This window comes from Haplochromis burtoni, unplaced genomic scaffold (genome assembly GCF_018398535.1).
Source record: "Haplochromis burtoni strain Fernald_Lab_line unplaced genomic scaffold, NCSU_Asbu1 Contig_79, whole genome shotgun sequence".
In the NCBI taxonomy this organism is placed as follows: domain Eukaryota; kingdom Metazoa; phylum Chordata; class Actinopteri; order Cichliformes; family Cichlidae; genus Haplochromis; species Haplochromis burtoni.
The window spans coordinates 1,096,170-1,116,370 of NW_024582440.1; the positions used below are offsets into that span (position 1 = coordinate 1,096,170).

Sequence of the window (20,201 nt, forward strand, 5' to 3'; positions counted from 1 at the left end):
ACACACACACACACACACACACACACACACACACACACACACACACACACACACACACACACACAAACAAGTCTTTTATAGTGTTGACCCTATAAAAGGGTCATTTCCTGAAGGTGCAGGAACCATAAAAATTAAGAGGGAGAGCGCTAAAAGGACAGAGCACCAGCAGCCGGACTGTCTTCAACTCACTGGTCAGTGTTTGCTGGAAGTTGATGACTATGTGAGGTTTTTATAGATATAGTCTCAGTTTGACGATGACACCTGTTCTCCTTGTGTAGTTGCTGGCATCAGTTCAGGGAAAGATAAACTTTGGTGTTTGAATTGTTTGGGCGCTGAGGCATGAGCGGTTTGTTTAAAAAGGAGTAAAAACTTAAGACACGTCCGTACGACTGTAGAAATTGCACAACGTACCGTCAACTTTATGGCTAATAAAATTTCAAAGGGACCAAAGTCTATTAATACGGGGACAAAATTTCCCCAGGACCTCAGGAATCTCACTCCTTCCACCCTCCTTCCTCTATTCCCACGCTCCTGTGTACCAGTCCCTGCAGCTGGCTTTTTCCCCCTGGCATTTGGAAATATACCACCTTCATCAATAATACAAGAAGAATGGATATAAGACCGCCTTAATCCATGTTTGAAGACACTACTGCACATACATATTTCCTCCTGCTGCTTTTTCAGCTGGTGTGTGTATCGCTGCTGAGTTCCTTGTTGCTTCTTTAAAGGGTTTCAGAGAGGGAGCTGGAGAAAGGTGCACCGTGGCTCATGCTATGGCTCTGGTGGGGAGGCGGAGGGAAGAAGAGAGCAAGTCCACAGGGAGCAACAAGCAGCCCAATCTTATCCTAAAGGGACAGAAATAATGGAAGGGTTTTATAGGTACAATTAAAAAGACCTGAAACAGATGTTACGTTCCACTAATAAACGAAATAATTACTTTGGACCAGTAATTAAGGCCTATATAGGGACGCGAGGGAGGAGGAGGAAAAGGGGAGTGAAAAGATAAAACGGAGCTCATTGAGGGGATTATTGTTGATGAATGTGTTCAGGCTCTGTGTGGTGATGTGTGAGGAGGTGCTGAGGATCAGTTTATGGAAGAGTCCATTAAATCTAAGGCATTTAAGCAAACGAAATGCTGCGTGGGCGCAACGTTGGATCCCACGAGGGAGCCAGTATGTTGGAAAGAGGCACAATTAACAGTGGATTACCTCATTATTATCTGCATGAAAATTTAATCAGCCTCTTTTCTGCGGCAAAAGAGAGCAGCTTCGTACCGTATTTATCACCTGTGGTTGTATTTCTCCTCACCATACCCACATCACCCGAGGACATTCATTATGGAAGTTGTGAAAATGCATGGTTTGAGTAATTTCTTTAGGGACGAGGGCCAAGTTTGATTTATATAATGTACAGCAGAAATGGATAAAGAGAAGCTCATGAAGGGAACTATGGCCATATTATGTTGATTATAACTGAGGAAAAGAGGGAAAAAAGCTTCCTCAAGGGAGGTTTGGCACAATCTGGCCACACTGACTTTGCCTTTTAGAGAAAACTCTTGGCTCAGGCTCTGACAGATTTGGGTGGCCTCAGGGATTTTTCTCAGTAGCTTAGTGAGTTCGAACTTGCAGGCAGAAGTGTTTGCATTTTGTTTAAACAGTTGACATGAATGTGTAAGGGGTAGCAGCTAAGGAGGGATGAGTTTTAAGAACAAAGGAGATTCATATTTCAGGCTGCCGGAGCTGCTGATCGGTCAGTGCGTGTTTGGTTGTGTAACATATTTATATGAAACATTTGATTTCAATTTTAAAAGACTTCACATAGTGTTTCAACATGAAGTTTTTAAAAATTCACAAGACACTTAGTGTAGAAATTCAAAAGAGGTCAGTGAGAGTTTGCTTGTGTAATATCTGCTAAAAGTTTGAATGACTTTGTCTGTGCATTCACATAAGATGAAAGATAAATGAGGATGTCGTCTGCATAATTATGAAACGTGATTTCATTATTTCAGCAGGCATCTAAAGTGACATAATAAATCTGAGCCAGTGGCTGAAAATTTGATGAATTCTCACCTCGATTCCTTGCAGCAGTAGCCCTGGCTTTGTTATGTAATCCAGCAACAATTACATGTTGCTGGTTGAAGGGTGGGAAGCTGCTGACAGATTGTAACTTGTAGCTATTTATTTTTATTTTTGTTAACATTACCAACCAAAAAAAAAAATGGAAGCAACACAAAATGTTTCATAATTTGTTTTGGATGAATGATTAAGATTATTGCAAATGGAGATTAAAACTGGTGTTGTTGGGTCTGAATGGTGGATGTACTGGTGAATAGTGATATACTGTAGATCTCAGGGCTTGAACTGGCATGTAAGAGTCCAGTTCACCCCACTGGACGCCTTTGGAAAGTATGAAAGTTTCTGAGAAATCAGTCATTAATATTATTTTAAAAATTAATTCTAATATTATTATTGTTCATAGGTATTTCTTTCTCCTATAGTAGTTCAAATTATAAAAATTTAAAATGTTTTCTGCCTTTTCACTATAATCTTTAAATAATAATATGTAATGATTGTAGATTAAATGATTGCACAAAAACTGAGAGATGTGCATCATTTGTTTTCTAAACAGCAAAAATTATATTTTCCGTTATTAACCAAGTGGGGCAAAGCGTGTGTCTTCATTTGTGCTCATGTTTTCAGTTTTGCTTTGCTTTTAAATATCAGCTGTGGCTCAGGTGAAAATTTTCAGAATCCAGATTTTCTGAGGGCGGTTTTTCAAATATAAACATACATTTTGATGCAGTGGTTTAATTTCCCATCAAACTGAGCTGTAAGTGCATCACAAACCGCTGCTACGTATCGTTTTCTCACAGCATGTCAGGTGCATTGGAATGAAAAGAGTAACATTGACAATAACTACGAATAATGTATTTTTGTACTATCAGAAAAATAATCTCTAATATCTAAGCTAATATCTGTATTTTGCAGGCTTTGCAGTGGAAGATTTCTGGTGTCTGTTTGTAGTCTGCTTGTAGTCCAAAAAGTGTTGACCAATCAAATTTGAGCAGATTTGGCAAACAGTCTGCATGACAGCATTATACGTGCCAAAATAAAATCTCAGTCAGGTGAAAAGATCATTTTTAGTGGCTTTTTAAAATGTTCACCTCAAACACTAAGTGTTGGACCACCTGTGCACCTTCCTGTCCTAGTCAAGAAATATATAGAGCACTAAAGTAGGCAGATCACTCCACTGCAGGGACTAAACCCTAATAACTCAGCCTGCACACACCCAGTCCCTCTAACTGTGAAGAGTTTAACACCAAATGCATAACCTACTAATGTATGGTTCTCGTTTTATGCCTGTTTTTGTCAGAGAGAGAAAGCACCACCTATTACATGAAGTAGTCTGGTCTAGATAAGCCAAACCAAGCTTAGAGCTGTACCTGGTTCCAGCTCTGGTTTCATGGATCTGCATTAGTGTCATTCTCTATTTTGTTTTGTTTTTCTTTCCAGCAACTTTCTGTGTCACGGTTATTTCTAGCTATCCAGATATATGGGGCAATTTGGAAAAGTTTCATGCAATGTTTTAAAAAATGAAAAATATTGCTACACTTAATTTCATTGAGAAGCAACAACCAGAATACGCTAGGCTGTAGTTATACTATGGCTGCAGCATGTGGTATCACTTGTAGCAGGGAGATTTAGACAATAAATCCTAAAAAAAATAAATAAATCTGTAAGTAGTTCACAGGTGATTTTATCCTTCCCCGTTCCATCGTGTAGTTCAGTGATACATCCCTGCTGAAGAACTCTTAAACAGTAATCTTACACAAGAAATTTCAGATTGTTTTGAGATAATAATGTCTGTAAACCTGATGAATATCCACCTGACTGACATACTTTTGGGGTAGCTGCAGTGAAAAGTTCGAGCTGAAGCACACTCTCAACATCTCAGTGTTTTCTTTTGTTTTGTTTTATGTGAATAATGTGAAACATTGATAAACAGGAAGTTAAAGGTCTAAAATAGCGCTGTGTGAGTACTTCTGATTGGTAGTTTAAAAAAAAAAAAGGTTGGCTAAAGTTTCACATAAAAGTTTTTTGTTTGGTTTTGTTTTTGCTCTTTGGGTCATTTTAGCTCAACTAGGAAAATTTGCTCTGACTTTCCTTGGAAGTTAAATGTGTTGTTATATAGAAATGAGTACTGTGCATGACAGTTGGGGGAATTTAATACCTGTAAATTCATTTATTTTTTATTATTTTATGGCTCTGTGTCTATTAAACTAAATAATCATCTGATATTTTAGTGTTCATTCTCACTTAAGTCTGATAGCAATTTTTAAAAAAATGCCTTTGAGTCAATTAAAACCCTCTACTTGCTTGTATAACGCATGAGAAAAGTTTTGCATTTAACAAAGCAGAACATTGTCCTGTGGCTTTAATGTCCTGCATGTATGTGTGGCTGCACACAAACACAAGCAGTGAGAACCGGGCGTGCTCCATGCTGTCCAGCTGTCCACCTTATTGCTGTTCTCAATGCGCACTCGCTCTCCCCATCCTTCTGCCCAGCAGCCGTGCCCCTTCGCTACAAACATGTGAATCTCCAAAAAAACAATGAGTTTTACTGTGTTTGCTGAGGGCAGTTGGTTTGGAGCTGGTGTATGTTGTGCATTTATGTGTGGCTGCGTGTTTCCATGTGTGTGTGTTCACTGAGCTAGAACAGGGTGCATTAGGAGGTGTCTTTTGTTGCTCCTGGGGGGCTACTGTGCTCAGTCCTAATAGGAGTCTTGTGCCTGCCGTTGTCCCCGGGAAGGGCTTCTGAATGAGGGGGTCTAACTTTACACACATACACACACACAAGTACGCACACACATCCTCCATCCTCAGCTCGAGCTCGGCCTCCCCCACCACCCTCTCCTTTCCCCTGGGACTGGCCGAGAAACAAAGAGGGAGCGGGGCTGGGGTGGGATGGGATGTTTGAGGGGGTGCACTGTGGCCCCTGTCTTATTAGAAGGGTCGTGAACGTGTCACGATGATTAATATGCCGAGGTGCGCAGGGATACCCTAGAGTCACATTTATTCAACACGAAGGCTCCCAAACACACACTCACTACAAAATGGCACATTTGCATTTCCCATTAAGAAAAGAAAATATAGATATATATGCAAATGAAACTCCTATCTAGGGTCATACTATTATGCATTATCCATGTGGACATTAACAATAAGTGACCATTTCTCTCACCACCACATCTGAGCCGCGTACTTCCACCTGATTGGTGTAATCTGCTGCACAGCTAGGCGTCATTGCAATTTCCAATGCAAGTTAGGAAAGGATATAAACAGTTTATGAACTTTGGTCAAACTATGTGGTTATTCACTATTAAAAAAGTTGTTTCTTTGCTTTATTTGACAAGGAACATTTTTGACTGATTTAAAAAATAAATTTAAGATATATAACAGATAAGTTCACATTGAGGCATACTGTGTATGTGACTGAGTGGACAGGTTGCCACAACAAAACAGTAGAAACCTTTGTAATTAATATATATATATATATATATATATATATATATGTATGTATAAATACATGTATGTATAAAATCTATCCTTCTACTGTAGGTGCATTCCTCGGTCTCATATTACTTATTCATTGTATAACTACACCCTAACTTTCCCTCTCCATCTGTTTTCAACAGCTTACCCGGCTCAGTTCTCATCCATCCCTCAGGAACGTCACTGTGTTCACTTATTAAAAGCATTTAAATGGGCGAGGACTGTATGAAAACTGACAGATGGCATGCTGAATAAACCCTTATATTCTATAAGGCTCCTCTTACATGCATGTATAGGAGGCTAGCCATGGAACACAGGTACCCAGGGAGTCCACCAGATGTTTGATAGGCTCACCTGCAGGCCCGCTGCGTGTTGGCAGTAAAATCCATGCGCTACATATGCTGCAATTATACCACAGGGAAATAAAGTGCTATAATAATGAAGCAGGCAGGAAACATGAGGAGGAAAATCAAACAAACCTGGTTTCCTTTGCAAAAACACAGTCTCTTTCTTTCCGTCTTTAATTTGGATTTCAGTTTGAGTAAAATGAGGTGAGTGCTCTTACTGTAAAGTAATTAGTTTCTACTTTTCATCTTCAGTTTAGCTGACGAGAGAGGTGTTTGTGCTCCAGTAGGTGGTGCTGGACGCATAATCAGACTTCTTATCTTGACTTCATTATTGAAGTCAGTGTTAAAACACAGAGCTTATACCTGTGTAAATTGCGCAGGAAATTAAGCCATAAAAACAGTCTCTCCATAAAATTATAAGCTTTTCAACAGCGGTTACTTCAGGTGGAAGGATTAAATGTCCCACCGCTTTTTTTCTGGATCTTTACAAGCTAGACCTGCTCGTTTTGCACACGTGGAGCACTCTGGCAAGGCGTGGGGTGTAATTAAGCTGCAGGCATTCATCCTCCATGGTTTTCCTCTGACTTGTGCACTAACAGGATCCATAAAGGCACAAATTGATTTCACCTATCAATGCAGTCATTGTTTAACATGACGTAGCTCATATGTTGTGCATGTGTGTTTAATAACCGGGGACCTCGCTGGATCACGGCGTGCAGGCCCTGCTTCTCGGATTACTCTGCTTGAGAAACTGACCATTTCATCCCCTCAGCATTTGTTGGATTTTTCTCACAAAGGCGATGAAATGTGTTTGCAAAGGAAGTGCTGGTGTATTCATGTCCTCATCTGCAGTGACTCAAAACAACAAAAAGTATTAATCACAAGCAAATTTGCAGAATAATTCGTTACCAGTTTTGTGCTGATGAGCAAACACAACACCACCCACGTTAATTGCTGTGACCCCAGCAACCCCCCAAAAGGAACATTGTTTGTCCAGCGTGAGACACTGTATAATTTACACTCACTAATGACTTGGAAATACAGGCTGAAGGACCACGTCTGTCCCTAACTTGGCCCTTATTCAATGCTTGCCTTGGACTCTTCTAATGGACAGTCCATTTGTACCTCAGTGAATTCTTATCCCTCAATGCATGCCCATAATTAAATTGCAGTGTCCTCTCCTGGTTTGATAAACAATTCACTATTGGCTGCAGAATCTCCACCCTAATCAAAACAACAACAAAGTGATTCAGCGTTGTTATGTGTGCGCCTGAGGTTTCCAACGATTCTCTGGTGAAAAGGCGTGACGTGAAGAAAGACATATTACTATTGCCAAAGGGTTGACCTTGACCTTCAAACTCAATCTGGCTGTTAGAGCTGCCCCTCCCCAGCACCCCTGAGATGTAAAGAGGCTGACAGGTTTGACCCCTGATCCCATTTCTTAACTAGGCTGAGGTTCCAAATAACCTTTTGACCCAGGAAGCAGGTTGCCCGAGCAACCTCAGATTTAGCAATGATTGACAAGTTGATACAGTTTTTTTTTTCTTTTTTAAAAAGATGGACAACCGCAACTCCTAAAAGTGCAGAATCTGTAGTTTTAATTTGTCCGATTTGCTCGGAGATAATGGACAGTTTAAATATTCTATTGTACTCTCGGCACATTATTATGCCAAATAAGTACAGAATAAATTTCCCTTAGTAAATGAATGCTTTACATGGAAATGAATGAACGAATTCAATGGATGGACGTGTCATTATGTCAGATGGAGGTCTATGTAAATGACCATGTGCAGATCTGACATGTGGTGCAAATCACCAAAACACCAGAGCCCGCCCGAGATCATGACAGGAATAAATCTGGCTCTTTAAGGGGACGCCTTGTGTTCTGTGACATAACCCTTAATCCAGACCCCAAATACATTTGTAAGAAAGGGACCCACTCGGAAAAAAAAGAAACCTTGAAATGTTTTAGTTTTGCTAGTTAAATTCAGGGGTGGGCCATTTCATTATGAGTGACCCAGGGGAATCTAAGGTTACCATCTGTCCACTGGCCACCATTACAGATTCTTGTTTTTATATGCAAATGTATCTGTTTTCCAACCTTAATGTAATCACACATGTAACTGAATAGATAACTGACAGCCTTCAAGCAGACAGGCTGAGGATGGCTGTCAGTTTACTACAGACATGCTGCTTTTATTAAAATAAATGTTAGGGGGGGTTTTGTTTTGTTTTTTAACATTGTCATGCTGTAAAATGAACACCAGGTATCTCTCTCGGTTTAGATCACACTGTTTCTGTAAATTATGGGCACTTTTCCAGGTGTTTACAATCTAACATAGTAACTATAGTTTTCCCCAAAGAACCTACAAACTATTACATCTAGAATAAGAAGTATCCTTTCAAGAGTGCAACCCTTTTTAACTAATTCAGTGCTTCTGTTTATTTGTGCCATGCAGGCCTATCACAGTCGTTGGCTTTATGATCCATTACAAAGCATGAAGTAGTGCATATGTGCTTTCTGATGCCTTCACAACGCACTGTTTATTTTTATATTAGAGAGGAGAAAATCCCACTTTTACTGAAGCTTCTGTTTTCCTCTGAGTATTCATGAAAGCTGTTCTGAAACAGTAGAGAAAGAAAGCTGCAGAGTGATGCTGCAGATTCTCCTAATTAATTAATTCTTTGTTATCTTCTAAAGACCTCACATGACTCAGTTGGAGGGATGCCTTTTGTTTATTAGCAGCATATGAACAGAGCGTGCTGGTTTGTCCTTTTGATGATGATGGCGATTTTGCATTTGTACATCCAAAACACTGATCATTAAATTGCTACTACTTTATTTATTTATTTGTCTGTTGTTTTAGAAAAGATGATGATGAAAACGAAAAACCATGCGATTAGAGGTGGAAAACCAGAATAAATATGAGTACTTTTTTGCATTTAGATTAAAATGCAAACACTCTTAATGCTGGTGAAACGACTGTCCACGTGTGCTTCAATAAATCTGACTCTCCTCTGTTTCACAGCGGAGCCTCTGGTGCAGGTGAATGGAAAGCCCAGCTGCTGCTTCTTCAAGTTCAGCCCCAAACTGATGTTCACCAAGGTGCTGAAGGCCCAGCTGTGGGTGTATCTGCGACCGCTGCAGCAGACCTCCACCGTCTACCTGCAGATCCTGCGACTAAAGCCAGTCACAGAGCAGGGCAGCCGCCACATACGCATCCGCTCCCTGAAGATAGAGCTCAACTCCAGGGTCGGCCACTGGCAAAGTATTGACTTTAAGCACGTGCTGCAGAACTGGTTCAAACAGCCCCACACTAACTGGGGGATCGACATCAACGCCTTTGACGAGAGTGGCAATGACCTGGCAGTTACCTCACTGCGACCTGGGGAGGAGGGACTGGTAAGGACCCTCAGACCTGTCCCTGGGATGGGGAGGGAAATCACTTTGTGCACATGCAAATTCAGATTTTATTCAAAGAAGGCAATTAGAAGATCATATTATTAGTCGATAAGTTGGTGTTAATAATCGAACAAAAAAGTGAAAGAAAAAGCTTGAAGGCAGTAATCCTGTACATCATTTCTGTCTCTCCACATATTTTTACTTCTACAATAAACTCTTTGAAGCACGTAGAGTAAAATTTATACACAAAATATAGCAGTCGCTAGTGAGGAGCCACTACAGCTATACTGTGTTTTTTTAATGATCCCCTTCCAAGTTTTACATATATTGCAATATTGTTTCCTAATATCAGATTAACATCAAGTACAACATCAGGATAAACATCCTGAGCAGACTGTAAAATAAAATAAAATAAAATAAAAACATGTGGTATCACAGAGACAAAAAAATGACAAGTATATTTTAAAATCTACAATAATGAGATAGGAAGAAAACACAGGGGTGTCTAAGCGGACGAAATTGGAGGTCCACAAAAAGGGGAGTGTATAATGCTAAAATCTAGAAAAACTGGGCTGACGACAGTGAGACAGTGATAGGTAATTATATTTTGTAACTTTATTAATAGTAAAGCCTGATTTTAATAGGCTCTAAGACTCTAGAACAACTAAACAGCAACCTGAGCTCAAACATTACAGTACAACTAAAGCTCAGCATTACTTTAATGAAAGAAACACCAAAACATGCGGCAAAAACTTTAAGCAGTAAAAAACAAATAAATCCAAAATGCCCAAAAAAAATCCAAAACAACACAAAACTACCAGACCTTGAATGTACCTCCTTACATTAAGAAATATCTGCAACCGCTCTGCAGCGGGTAGAATGGTTTTTGGTTGTTGTTTTTTTGTGAATCTGCATTAATTTTAAATCAAACAGAAAATCCTCACCATGCAATCATAACATCGCAGTGAACTGCTGAAGGCCTTTGATGCTTTACTCCTGAGTTCCCATACGTATTTTCTGTATGATTTCAAACTGTATTTAAATCATATCTTTACTGGTAAATCTGGGTTCTGACAACAGCCGTGACCACTTGAACGCAGCTGTTTCAGATCGGCCGCCATATTATGGATATCAACAAAGTCTAATGACGTCTAATGATACAAAAAGTTCTTTCTGCGCAAAATACTTTTCAGAAAATCAGATTTTTATTCATTTAGTTTTAGGTAGAAATCTTTTTTTTTTCCACTTTCTTAAAGATAACAACGCCAGTTAAAGGACTACTCCATTTAAAAATGATCCTGCTAGGACGAAAACATGTTTATTTGCAATGGTTCACCTTGGGGAAAATGTGAAAACTTTAAGTAATTAAGACAAATTTTTACCCAGTGTTCCTTTGAATACTTGGGATTTTTTCCACACTGCAAGTATGCTTCACTTTTTTCAATGCTAAACCTCTGATGTAATGGATGGAGCTGCTTCAACCTTAAACCTCAAAGGAAAACTCATGAACCATTAGTCTAGTTAGCAATCCCAGAGTTACTGCAACTGACAGTTACAACATCCCTGTTGGATTATGTAGGCCATCTATCCTGGTTAAGCAACACCAAATATTTACCAAGTGATTATTTGGGTCAGCTCTTCACAACACGTATCAGGGGTCAGCTCTGGTGTCTTGGCCAATAAATCGCTGCCTTCTGAGCACACAGCAGTGTGCTATATTATTCTTGGTAACCCAAGAAAAAGGAAAAGATCAAAAAGACATGCAAGTGTACAAAAATAAAACAAAACACAACAAGAAAGACATGAAAGAGTCAAACTCTGCTTCTTCCTGATCCTCTGGGTCTTTTTTCTACAACAAAAGCCCTAAAGGCCAGGCTGACATGGTCTCACCCCAACAGCCTTTCAGCTTATTTCCTCTTTTCAGTGTGCTCGAGCCCAGCTGGAATCACTGTGAGGAGAAGAAGGCTTTGTAAAACAAACATGATGGAGTAAAATATTTGATGTGCTCGCCTCTGCCCAAAGGTCAAGGTTATGGTAGCCTGCAGATGACCTCTTGGGTCATGAATCAAACCAAGCGTACAGAGTCAGCTATCGATGTTTGAATAGACCAGTTTCTCTCAAAGCCCATGGAGTCAGTGCTCAAATGGAAAGTTGTGTTTCCTATTCAAAGCTGACAAATTAATTCATACATTTTAGTTAATTATAAAATGACTATTGAATTTAATTCTTTTTCTTTTCTTTTTATACTTACAAGTGTGGTTTCTTTGTATTCTTTGTACTCAGAGTTCAGTAGAAAAAGAGTTAGGGGCTGAAAATGCTTGCCGTGTGAGCGAAGTGCTATGAAATCCATTTAGTTTCGTTAAAGTAGATCAAAGTCTTTGTAGAGAAAATATATTTGCTCTTACATTATTTAGTATCAGAGATTTCTACTTTCCCATCAGATCCTTTGCACACAGATGTCCAGATCACCACATGAATATTAATGATGGAGTTATAAACCGTATGTCACAGCATTGTAAATGTTTCATTTACGATAGAGTCAAGAGCCCATATGGTTTGTTAGATGAATTGAGCACCTGACATGGCACAAAGCTTACAGAATCTGCAACTGTGGTACGGGGACATGCTATTTGTACAATTACTAGACTTTTATTTCAGATATCAATTGCTTATTTTAGCACAGATATTACTAGTAACAATCATTAAAGTGCCTCAGTAAGACAGTATGACAATTGACAGTAAGTCATCACTGTATGTATACAGCACTCATCTTTATCAAGGATTTTATGATATATCTGTTATTTCTTCTGTGATTTTTAGGCTACATTTGTAACTCTTTTAATGCTCATCATGTTGCTATAACAAAGTGCAAATACTTCGTTACTGTGCTTAAGTAGAATTTTGGGGTATCTGTATCTGTACTCCCTACATTTTCAAACAAGTATCTGTACTTTCTACTCCTTACATTTGCAAAACAGACTCATTACTTATGGTTTTGACAGATTTGAGGGAAATTATTATTTCATGTCACTGCGAGCCCTAGAACATCAAACCAATCTGAGCCTTAACAGTAACACATGAAAAGCAGTCCTGTTAGTCTATTAATCACTAGAGGATGTCGCATAAAAAGAGACAAAAGAGGTAAAACCACGTGTTATAATCAGGGGTTAAACTGTTTGTGTCCAGTTTTTTCCAGCTGCTGTATTTCGCAGGGAGAGAAAAAAAGAGAACTAACTTCACTCGGAGATGAAGAAAGAGAGGTTATATTTAAAAGTAAGGACTGCTCAGTGGTAGTCCTAGTGTTTTTAAAATAGGTATTGTGTCATTATGTTTTTTCAAATTGTGAGACCTGCTGCAATGCAGGTCTCTGAGGGAGACTAACTGTGTCATTTAAAGGTGGCATGAAAAAAAATCAGCAGTTTACTGCAGGATAAACAGATTAGTTTGCTGTACTCTGGTGGGTTCAAAGTAAAGAACAGTGTGTGTAACTGGTGCACAGTGGCTGTGGTGCTCATGGTCAGCGTTAGGTTACATCAAGTGTAGCAGAGATGAATTTGAAATTAAGCTGATGATGTTAAGACCCATAAAGACAAACATAAAGACTGTCATTGTAGAGAATGAAAATAGGCCAGGACAACTCATCTGCTTACATCTGGTTCAATTCAGTTGTGTAAATCCACAAGAAGCAGTAACACTCAGAGCAGTAGCAGACTAGATCAGCTGAAAACAGCCTGTACATTAAGAAAATCCAATAGAGCTCTCAATAGAAATTATTGAGAGTCATGAGTCCCTTTCCCGATCGCGAGCCATTAGAACTGATTTTAGGGTTCCTCCACATGCTGAATCACACTTTAACCTCTTCCTTACTCGTTTTCATTTTAGTACTGATAGTCTGTGCTTCTACTTAAGTACAAAATGTCTTTACTTTTGCCACCTCCGTAAATAACTACTCTGAAGTCACTTTATTGGGTTTTTGTACTTAACTCACTGAATCCATTTTGTGGTGGATTGAGTTGGTGTGATTATTGGTGTCTTTATTTAAAATGCACTGACTGCCCCCTCCCTTGCATGAGGTGAGATGTTTGCAAATTTTTTAACATATATATTGTGCAGGTAAAGATAATAATATTCATTCAACATTTACAGACATGTATAAAATCTTGGCCATAGCTTACAAATCTGAAGCTGCACTCTCTCTAAAGGGCAGCAGGAGGCAACACCTTAGGTTGAAAAATGCATTGATGATATCTCAGTCAGTGGCTTTAAATCTTATTTGTAATATAAATGTTTTAGATTATGAATCCTTTTAGAGTGAAACAGAAGATTAAGCAAGTAAGGGTCGGCCGATTCTCTGCCTGCAGCACCCTGCCTGTCTATGTCAGACTCTTTATTTGTTCTCAGTTCAAGATAATAAAGAAATAGTTCAGGATTTTAGAAAATAAGTTACTTTTTATTACCAAAGTTTGATTATAATATTTACAGTATTGAGAATATGAAGCTGCTGCAGTTTAGCCTAGTGCAAAGATTGGAAGAAGGGAGAAACAGTTAGTCAGGCTTATTCCAGAAACAGATGTCCAAGGATGCTGATTAAAACACTGCTTTGTTCTTTAATTATGTTTTTTATTCCCACAAATAAATAGAGGAAATAAACTAGAACAGAAGTAAACTGTTTCATCACAAATAGCAGACAGGCGTAACGACTTCCCAAAGTGTGGTTTTCTTTGTGTGGTTGAATATGCACTGCACAAAAATGACGTGTGGATGGATAAAATGTTCTAATCAGAGCTGAAGAAAGAAAGATTTGGTTGATTGTAAGAATCCAGTTGATGAATGGTGCAATTCCTATAATACATAGAAAATCCCAACAGTCAGATAACTGCCTATGAGCAAACACTTGATAACAGTGAGAAAGAAAAACTTGGTTTTAACAGGACGAAACCTCCAGCAAAGCCGGGCTCAGGGAGGGGGAGCCATCTGGTGCAACTGTTTGGGGGTGTGGGTAGAAAGACAGGACAAAAGACACACACAGAGAGCCGGAGTTTGAAATTATTACTAATGATTACATTATTAAATTCAGAGTGTAGAAGAAAGGCTCCGTGCATTATGTGGAACTAAGGGAAAAAAATTTTTTATAATTTTTATCAGAATGTAAAAGCAGGAAATTAGAGGTCATCCAGGTCTATATGTCTTTAAGACATGTCTGTAGTTTAACTAATTGGTGTATGTCATCTGCCTTCATGTATAGATAAAGCTGGGTGTCATCTGCATAGCATTAAAAATGTATGCTATATCTTCTAACAATACTGCCCAAGAGAAGCATATATAATGCAAAAACATTCTCCATTCACATGAAAAAAAAATAAAATAAAATAAAATAAAATAGATATGATTCATTTAGAAGTATATTCGAAATATCAGTTATCATTGCCGTATGGTAATAGGTTAAAAGAGTTGGTTGCTGTCCAGCTAGACTGACTGAGATGAGTTAAAACAGTTAATAGCACTAACCCCCAGTCACACAGGGCAAGAGTTGGTTTTACAGTACCTGGCAACCACCAGGTATTGTGGTTGCCAGGTAAAATGAGCATTCCCCAACCAGTTGTGAATTGTTGCTGGCAGTTGATGGCTAAAGCCACAATCATGTAGGCAACTTTTTCTTTGAAGGCAAAACTTCTTTATTTCTGATAGTGTCACACTTTTTACGATTTCACAAGAACTTGTACAGTAGCTGGACAGTTTTTGTAAGCCCTTCACTTCCATTCAAAGTATGATGGCAACTATATGCTAGCTATCAAAGCAATCACAGGGAACCTTTTGTCAACACCAATGACTGGTGGTTTCCATGGACGATTCTCTAGTCCTGATTGACTGGTGCTCTATTCATTTTACCCTACATTATCACATATTCAACATGGTTGACAAGACAATGTGGTTTTTACTTGCAACAGCGAAAACCACAAGTAAATGTCAGTATGGGCCCGCTTCTTGTCATTCTGCATATCTATTGGTTACACAAATCTACATTACAAGGTGAAGCTTGACCTCAGCTGGCACATTCTGCTCTGCTTTTTTCAACACTGTGACAAACCATCATTGCACAGCACAGGCCATAGAAAAGAATCGCTTCTAGGGTTCTTGCATTCTATGTGAAAGGCCTTAAGGATCATCAACCATCTGTCATCTTGAAATCTGACAAATCCAAGTCTGCTTTACCCATGTCTAGTGGTTAGTATGCTCTGTTACTGGAACATTTTATTTCCTTGACTCATTATACCACCAAAATGTAAGAGTTTAAAATAAACACATACGAGACACACTAAATTCTCAGACCAAAATGTTGAAAATAACTGATGTTATCTAAATGTTTGCATTAGCCAATTGTCAGTTTATTGTATTTTCCTTTGCTGTCATGTCTCTGCTGTTGTTCTCTTATAACCACCTCTTTCTTTTTGTCCTGCCCCTCCTCCCCCTGATTCCAGCAGCCGTTTCTGGAGGTGAAGGTTCTTGAGACAACCAAACGTTCTCGGAGAAACCTCGGCCTGGACTGCGATGAGCACTCCACTGAGTCTCGCTGCTGTCGCTACCCTCTAACTGTGGACTTTGAGGCGTTCGGCTGGGATTGGATCATTGCCCCTAAACGCTACAAAGCGAACTACTGCTCTGGCCAGTGCGAGTACATGTTCATGCAGAAATACCCGCACACCCACCTGGTGCAGCACGCCAACCCGCGAGGCTCCGCGGGGCCCTGCTGCACCCCAACCAAGATGTCTCCCATTAACATGCTCTACTTCAATGACAAGCAGCAGATCATTCACGGCAAGATTCCAGGGATGGTGGTGGATCGATGTGGCTGCTCTTAGGCTGCTGGAGGAAGCACATTTGTGTAAAGCCCACATTAAACCACCTGAAACCCTTTCTGAGCTCTCCCCTGGCACCAGAACCCACTCCTCGGCACCAGATTTCACTTCTGCTCAGCCACAAAAGCATTCCACTGGGTTTCCATTTGTCCAGTAATTAAACTGATTCTATCTGTACAAAAAAGTTATAAATGAAATAAGAATCAAAACAGAACTGAGTGATGGAAATACCATACATTATGAATGATTTAAAGAGGCTGTACTTGTGGAGCACCTTTCGAAAGTGGTAAATGAGGCGCTATAGGACATATGTTAGTTTTGTGGGTTTTTAAAATATTTTTTTAATGACATCTTTGTGAAATATCCAGGTTAGTGGATTGAAATGACAGGAGACAGGAGTATTTACACTTTTAAGAGCAATTCCAGTTTTGAGGTGAGTTCGCAAATACTTCATTCCACAAATACGTTTACTTCCAGTGTGATAAAAATGTTCTCAAAGGGGCATTATCAAAATTATTTTGCAATCCATCACTTTAACAAAAGCTCAGAAACAAAAACAAACACGATGTGAATAGGTTTAACTTCTGGACGTACCATTAGATGAAATCCAAAATCTTCCTAAGAGTATTAGAGATATCCAAAAAAAAAAGAAACAAACAAACAAACAAAGAAAATAAAACTGCACCCTCTTTTAATGTGTATTACCTGAGTTTGACATTTTCAAGTATCTCCAAAATCTCTCCACGGCAACTTTGATTTGTTTTGTTTGTTTGTTTGTTTTTAGATTTTTGTAATTAAATATTAAGAAAGGGTTATACAGATGGTCCATAACATGTTATGTAATATGTAATTTGGCCTCTGTAATGAGAGAGGCTTTCAAATCAAACCCTTAGGATGTGATTCAAGTTCAGCCTTAATTTAAGGGGTTTAACAAAAGTATGGCGTTAACTGTTTAGGAACTATTTTCATATATAGTTCCCCATTTTCAGTGGTTTAAAATTAACTGCGTAAATTATTATAGTTTAAATATAAGAATTGTTTTAATAGTTGAATTTTTGAATTGAACTATTGTTTGAATAGTTGAATACTAAAATGCAGTCTACAGTAAAAGCTACCCTCTGAGATGCATGCTCTACTGCAGTGATGGGGAACTCCAGGCCTCAAGAGCTGGTGTCCTACAGGTTTTAGGGCTCACCCTGGGTCAACACACCTGAATCTAATGGTTAGTTCATTACCAGGCATCTGGAGAACTTCAAGACATGTTGAGGAGGTAATTTAGCCATTTAAATCAGCTGAGTTGGATCAAGCACACATCTAAAACCTGCAGTCCGTAAATTGTCCAATTACTTTTGAGCCTTTGAAAGCTATGGAAACTATGGGTATGAGAACTATGATAAAAATGAATGAATTCCTAAACAATTAATTAATATCCTGAACTTCAATCACATCTTGCTTGTTTTATTTAAAATCCATTGCAGTGGTGTAAAGGGGCAAAAATCTAAAAACCATCTTAGTCCAAAAATCTATGGACCTTACTTTACTAGTTCAGCTCCACATTTAAAAACAGTTACATAAACTCAGTATTGCTGTTAACCATTTGGCAAAAAAGAGTTTACCTTGCACACTGAAGTCTAAAGAAAAACTGAAATCCAGATGCACCAAGTTATTCAGTACTGTTTTGGGGAGAAGGAAGAGGGCAGGCTTTGCGTTTTTTTTTTTGTTTTGTTTTTTTTTGTTTTGTTTTTAATTTATCCAACAAAGGAAAATCACGTTCAGCTTTTGCAGTAAATGTTTAAAACAGAGAGTTAAATGCACTGTTTTATAACTTGAAGAGGCTCGGGACTGAATATGTAATAAAAAAAAAAATAACAAAACAACAAAATGCATACCCTGAAATAAAAGACTCAATGCTCACTATGTCCTAAGTGAATAATTGAGCTGAAATTAACACAAACCACGATTACAGTTTTATCACTTTAAGTTTACATTTCTTTTTGTGCAGTGTTTGTGGTAGATGCATTACTCCTGACACACCAGTTCATGCTTGTTCTTTTTTTTTTTTTTGCTAGTTTCAGAATGGATAAAAATACAAATGCAAAAGTGCAGTAATGTACTAAGACATTTTAGCTTTTATGATTTACAGCAAAGAAAACAAACAAAAAAAAGATAATTTAACTCAACCACTGATTTTAGCTTCGAAAACATATTTGACTGCATTTTGAAATGCCCCCATCCACATCAACCTCAACTGTATCATCGCTGTCATAATGGGAAAAAAAAGTATTTGTTAGTGCTTGAACGCAGAGTAGAATTAGTATGCTTGAAGCTTGTCTTTGTCTCCTGGGTATCAAAGCAAAGATATCCTTTTGTTATAAACGAAAGCACTATGCTGTTGGATAAAGGAAGAGCCTTCTGACATTATATATAAATGATATATGTATATATTAAAAAAAGAGGGGTACAAAAACCTTTTTGGGGGCACTCTACCTTACCAACAATAAATTTTGCACTATGGGACGTTCATGGCGTGAGGAGGTAAGTGTTGTGTTTTACCAAGCACAAGAGAGCTTGTACAGTATAGGTTAAAAAAAAAGAAACTATTCAAGCTTCTGGTGATGAACCATAAACTAGCGAGGTTATCACTTCTTTTGGATGCCATCACACTTTCCTGACTTTGTCTGAAGCGGGGGCCTGTCCATACACTCACAGATCTCTATCAAATCTTGAACCTGGATGTACTGTAGCAGCGGCCTGAAAGGCCTCCACGCCCGCTTTGGCTGATAAGTCTTGTGCGTAATAAGTGTCTGGATCAATGACTGTAGAATGCTTTAACTGGAAAAGGCCCGCCCATCAACTTTAACCTGTCACCGCATTAGAGAGACTTCATTCTTTTGACGTAAAAAAAAAATGAGTCGAGTGTCTTACGTAGAAGTTTGGGGGGGATTTTATATTTTTTGGTTTTGTTTGTTTGCTTTTGCCTTTGTGTGTGTTTTAAGTGAAAGCACCCATGTAAGAATGGGAGGAGTACCCAGGGACTGTTAGCCAAAGTAGAGAATGACATGTTGTGTGCTGTAACTTTTGTAATTGCAGGAATATGCTAGAAAATTTCAAAGGGAGGGAAAAAAGTTGGTTTAGGGGCAGTGGTTGGGTTAAAAAAAAAAGAAAAAGCTGGTCCATTTTTATTTATTAATATTAAATACAATGCATTTCAAAGTCTGTCTACCTCACGTTAGCCTAAAAATTTGCTATCAGTTTATCAGAAACTTTTACTCATAAGAACATCCCCACCCCCACCCCAACCTTCCAAAAACAGATGAAAACCACAGGGTCCCCTTGCTCTCAGGTTCAGATTGAGTTATTGACAGAGTGACTGATGGTACCAGTTCTGGTAACGCGTGGTCAAAATATTAACTATGGTTAACGCTGTTGAGAAGTTGCATTTTGAATTTTAGTCTTTGTATACTGGTATATGTAAGAGGGTTTTTTTTCCATATAATTATATGAGAGTAAGAAATGTAAATACCAACCCAAATGTTGACATTTATGATGTTTTGGACAGGTTCACCGCTTCTAATGTTTTTCTCTCTTTCCCTCTTCATCCCTCTGTTCTTTGTGTAGTTAAAGAAAAAGAAAAATCACCCCACGTTTGTAGTTCTATGGTTGTGCATATGAGTAACTGTTCAATTATTTTTGCCTTTTGTTGTTTATTTACTGTCATTTTTCTTTTGTACAATAAATCATTTATTTAGCTTATGCTGCTTTTGTTGTCCTTAAGGTTTGCATCTGCGCAAATGGGAAACTTCGGACCACGCAGAATAAAATGAACTAGTTCACAATTAAAGTCCACGCTTTAAAATACAGAACCAAGTTCACAAACTAAAAATGAATTAGTCCACCTGCATGTTTTAGCTATTCTTTTTCAAAAGAACCTCAACCTGCCATCCTAAATACTCTATTTTCTCTTCAAAAATGAAATAAATTACTGTTTACTACTATAGAATCACAGAAAGATAAATGCAAAGAAATGTACAAAACACAGTCT

The 20,201-nt window shown here is 38.5% G+C and overlaps 1 protein-coding gene across 2 annotated transcripts in view; it reads left to right on the forward strand.

Annotated features, from left to right (window-relative positions):
- gdf11 (growth differentiation factor 11) overlaps positions 1-19,912 on the forward strand; it is a 27,657-nt gene extending 7,745 nt beyond the window's left edge. The window contains exons 2-3 of one of the 2 annotated variants that reach the window (XM_005924783.3): positions 8,929-9,302; positions 15,782-19,912. In XM_005924783.3, coding sequence (XP_005924845.1) covers positions 8,929-9,302; positions 15,782-16,162 — 755 coding nt within the window. In that variant the 3' untranslated portion in view covers positions 16,163-19,912. The remainder of the gene's footprint in view (positions 1-8,928; positions 9,303-15,781) is intronic. The other variant, XM_005924784.3, reaches the window with a different exon arrangement.
- The last annotated feature ends 289 nt before the right edge of the window (positions 19,913-20,201 follow it).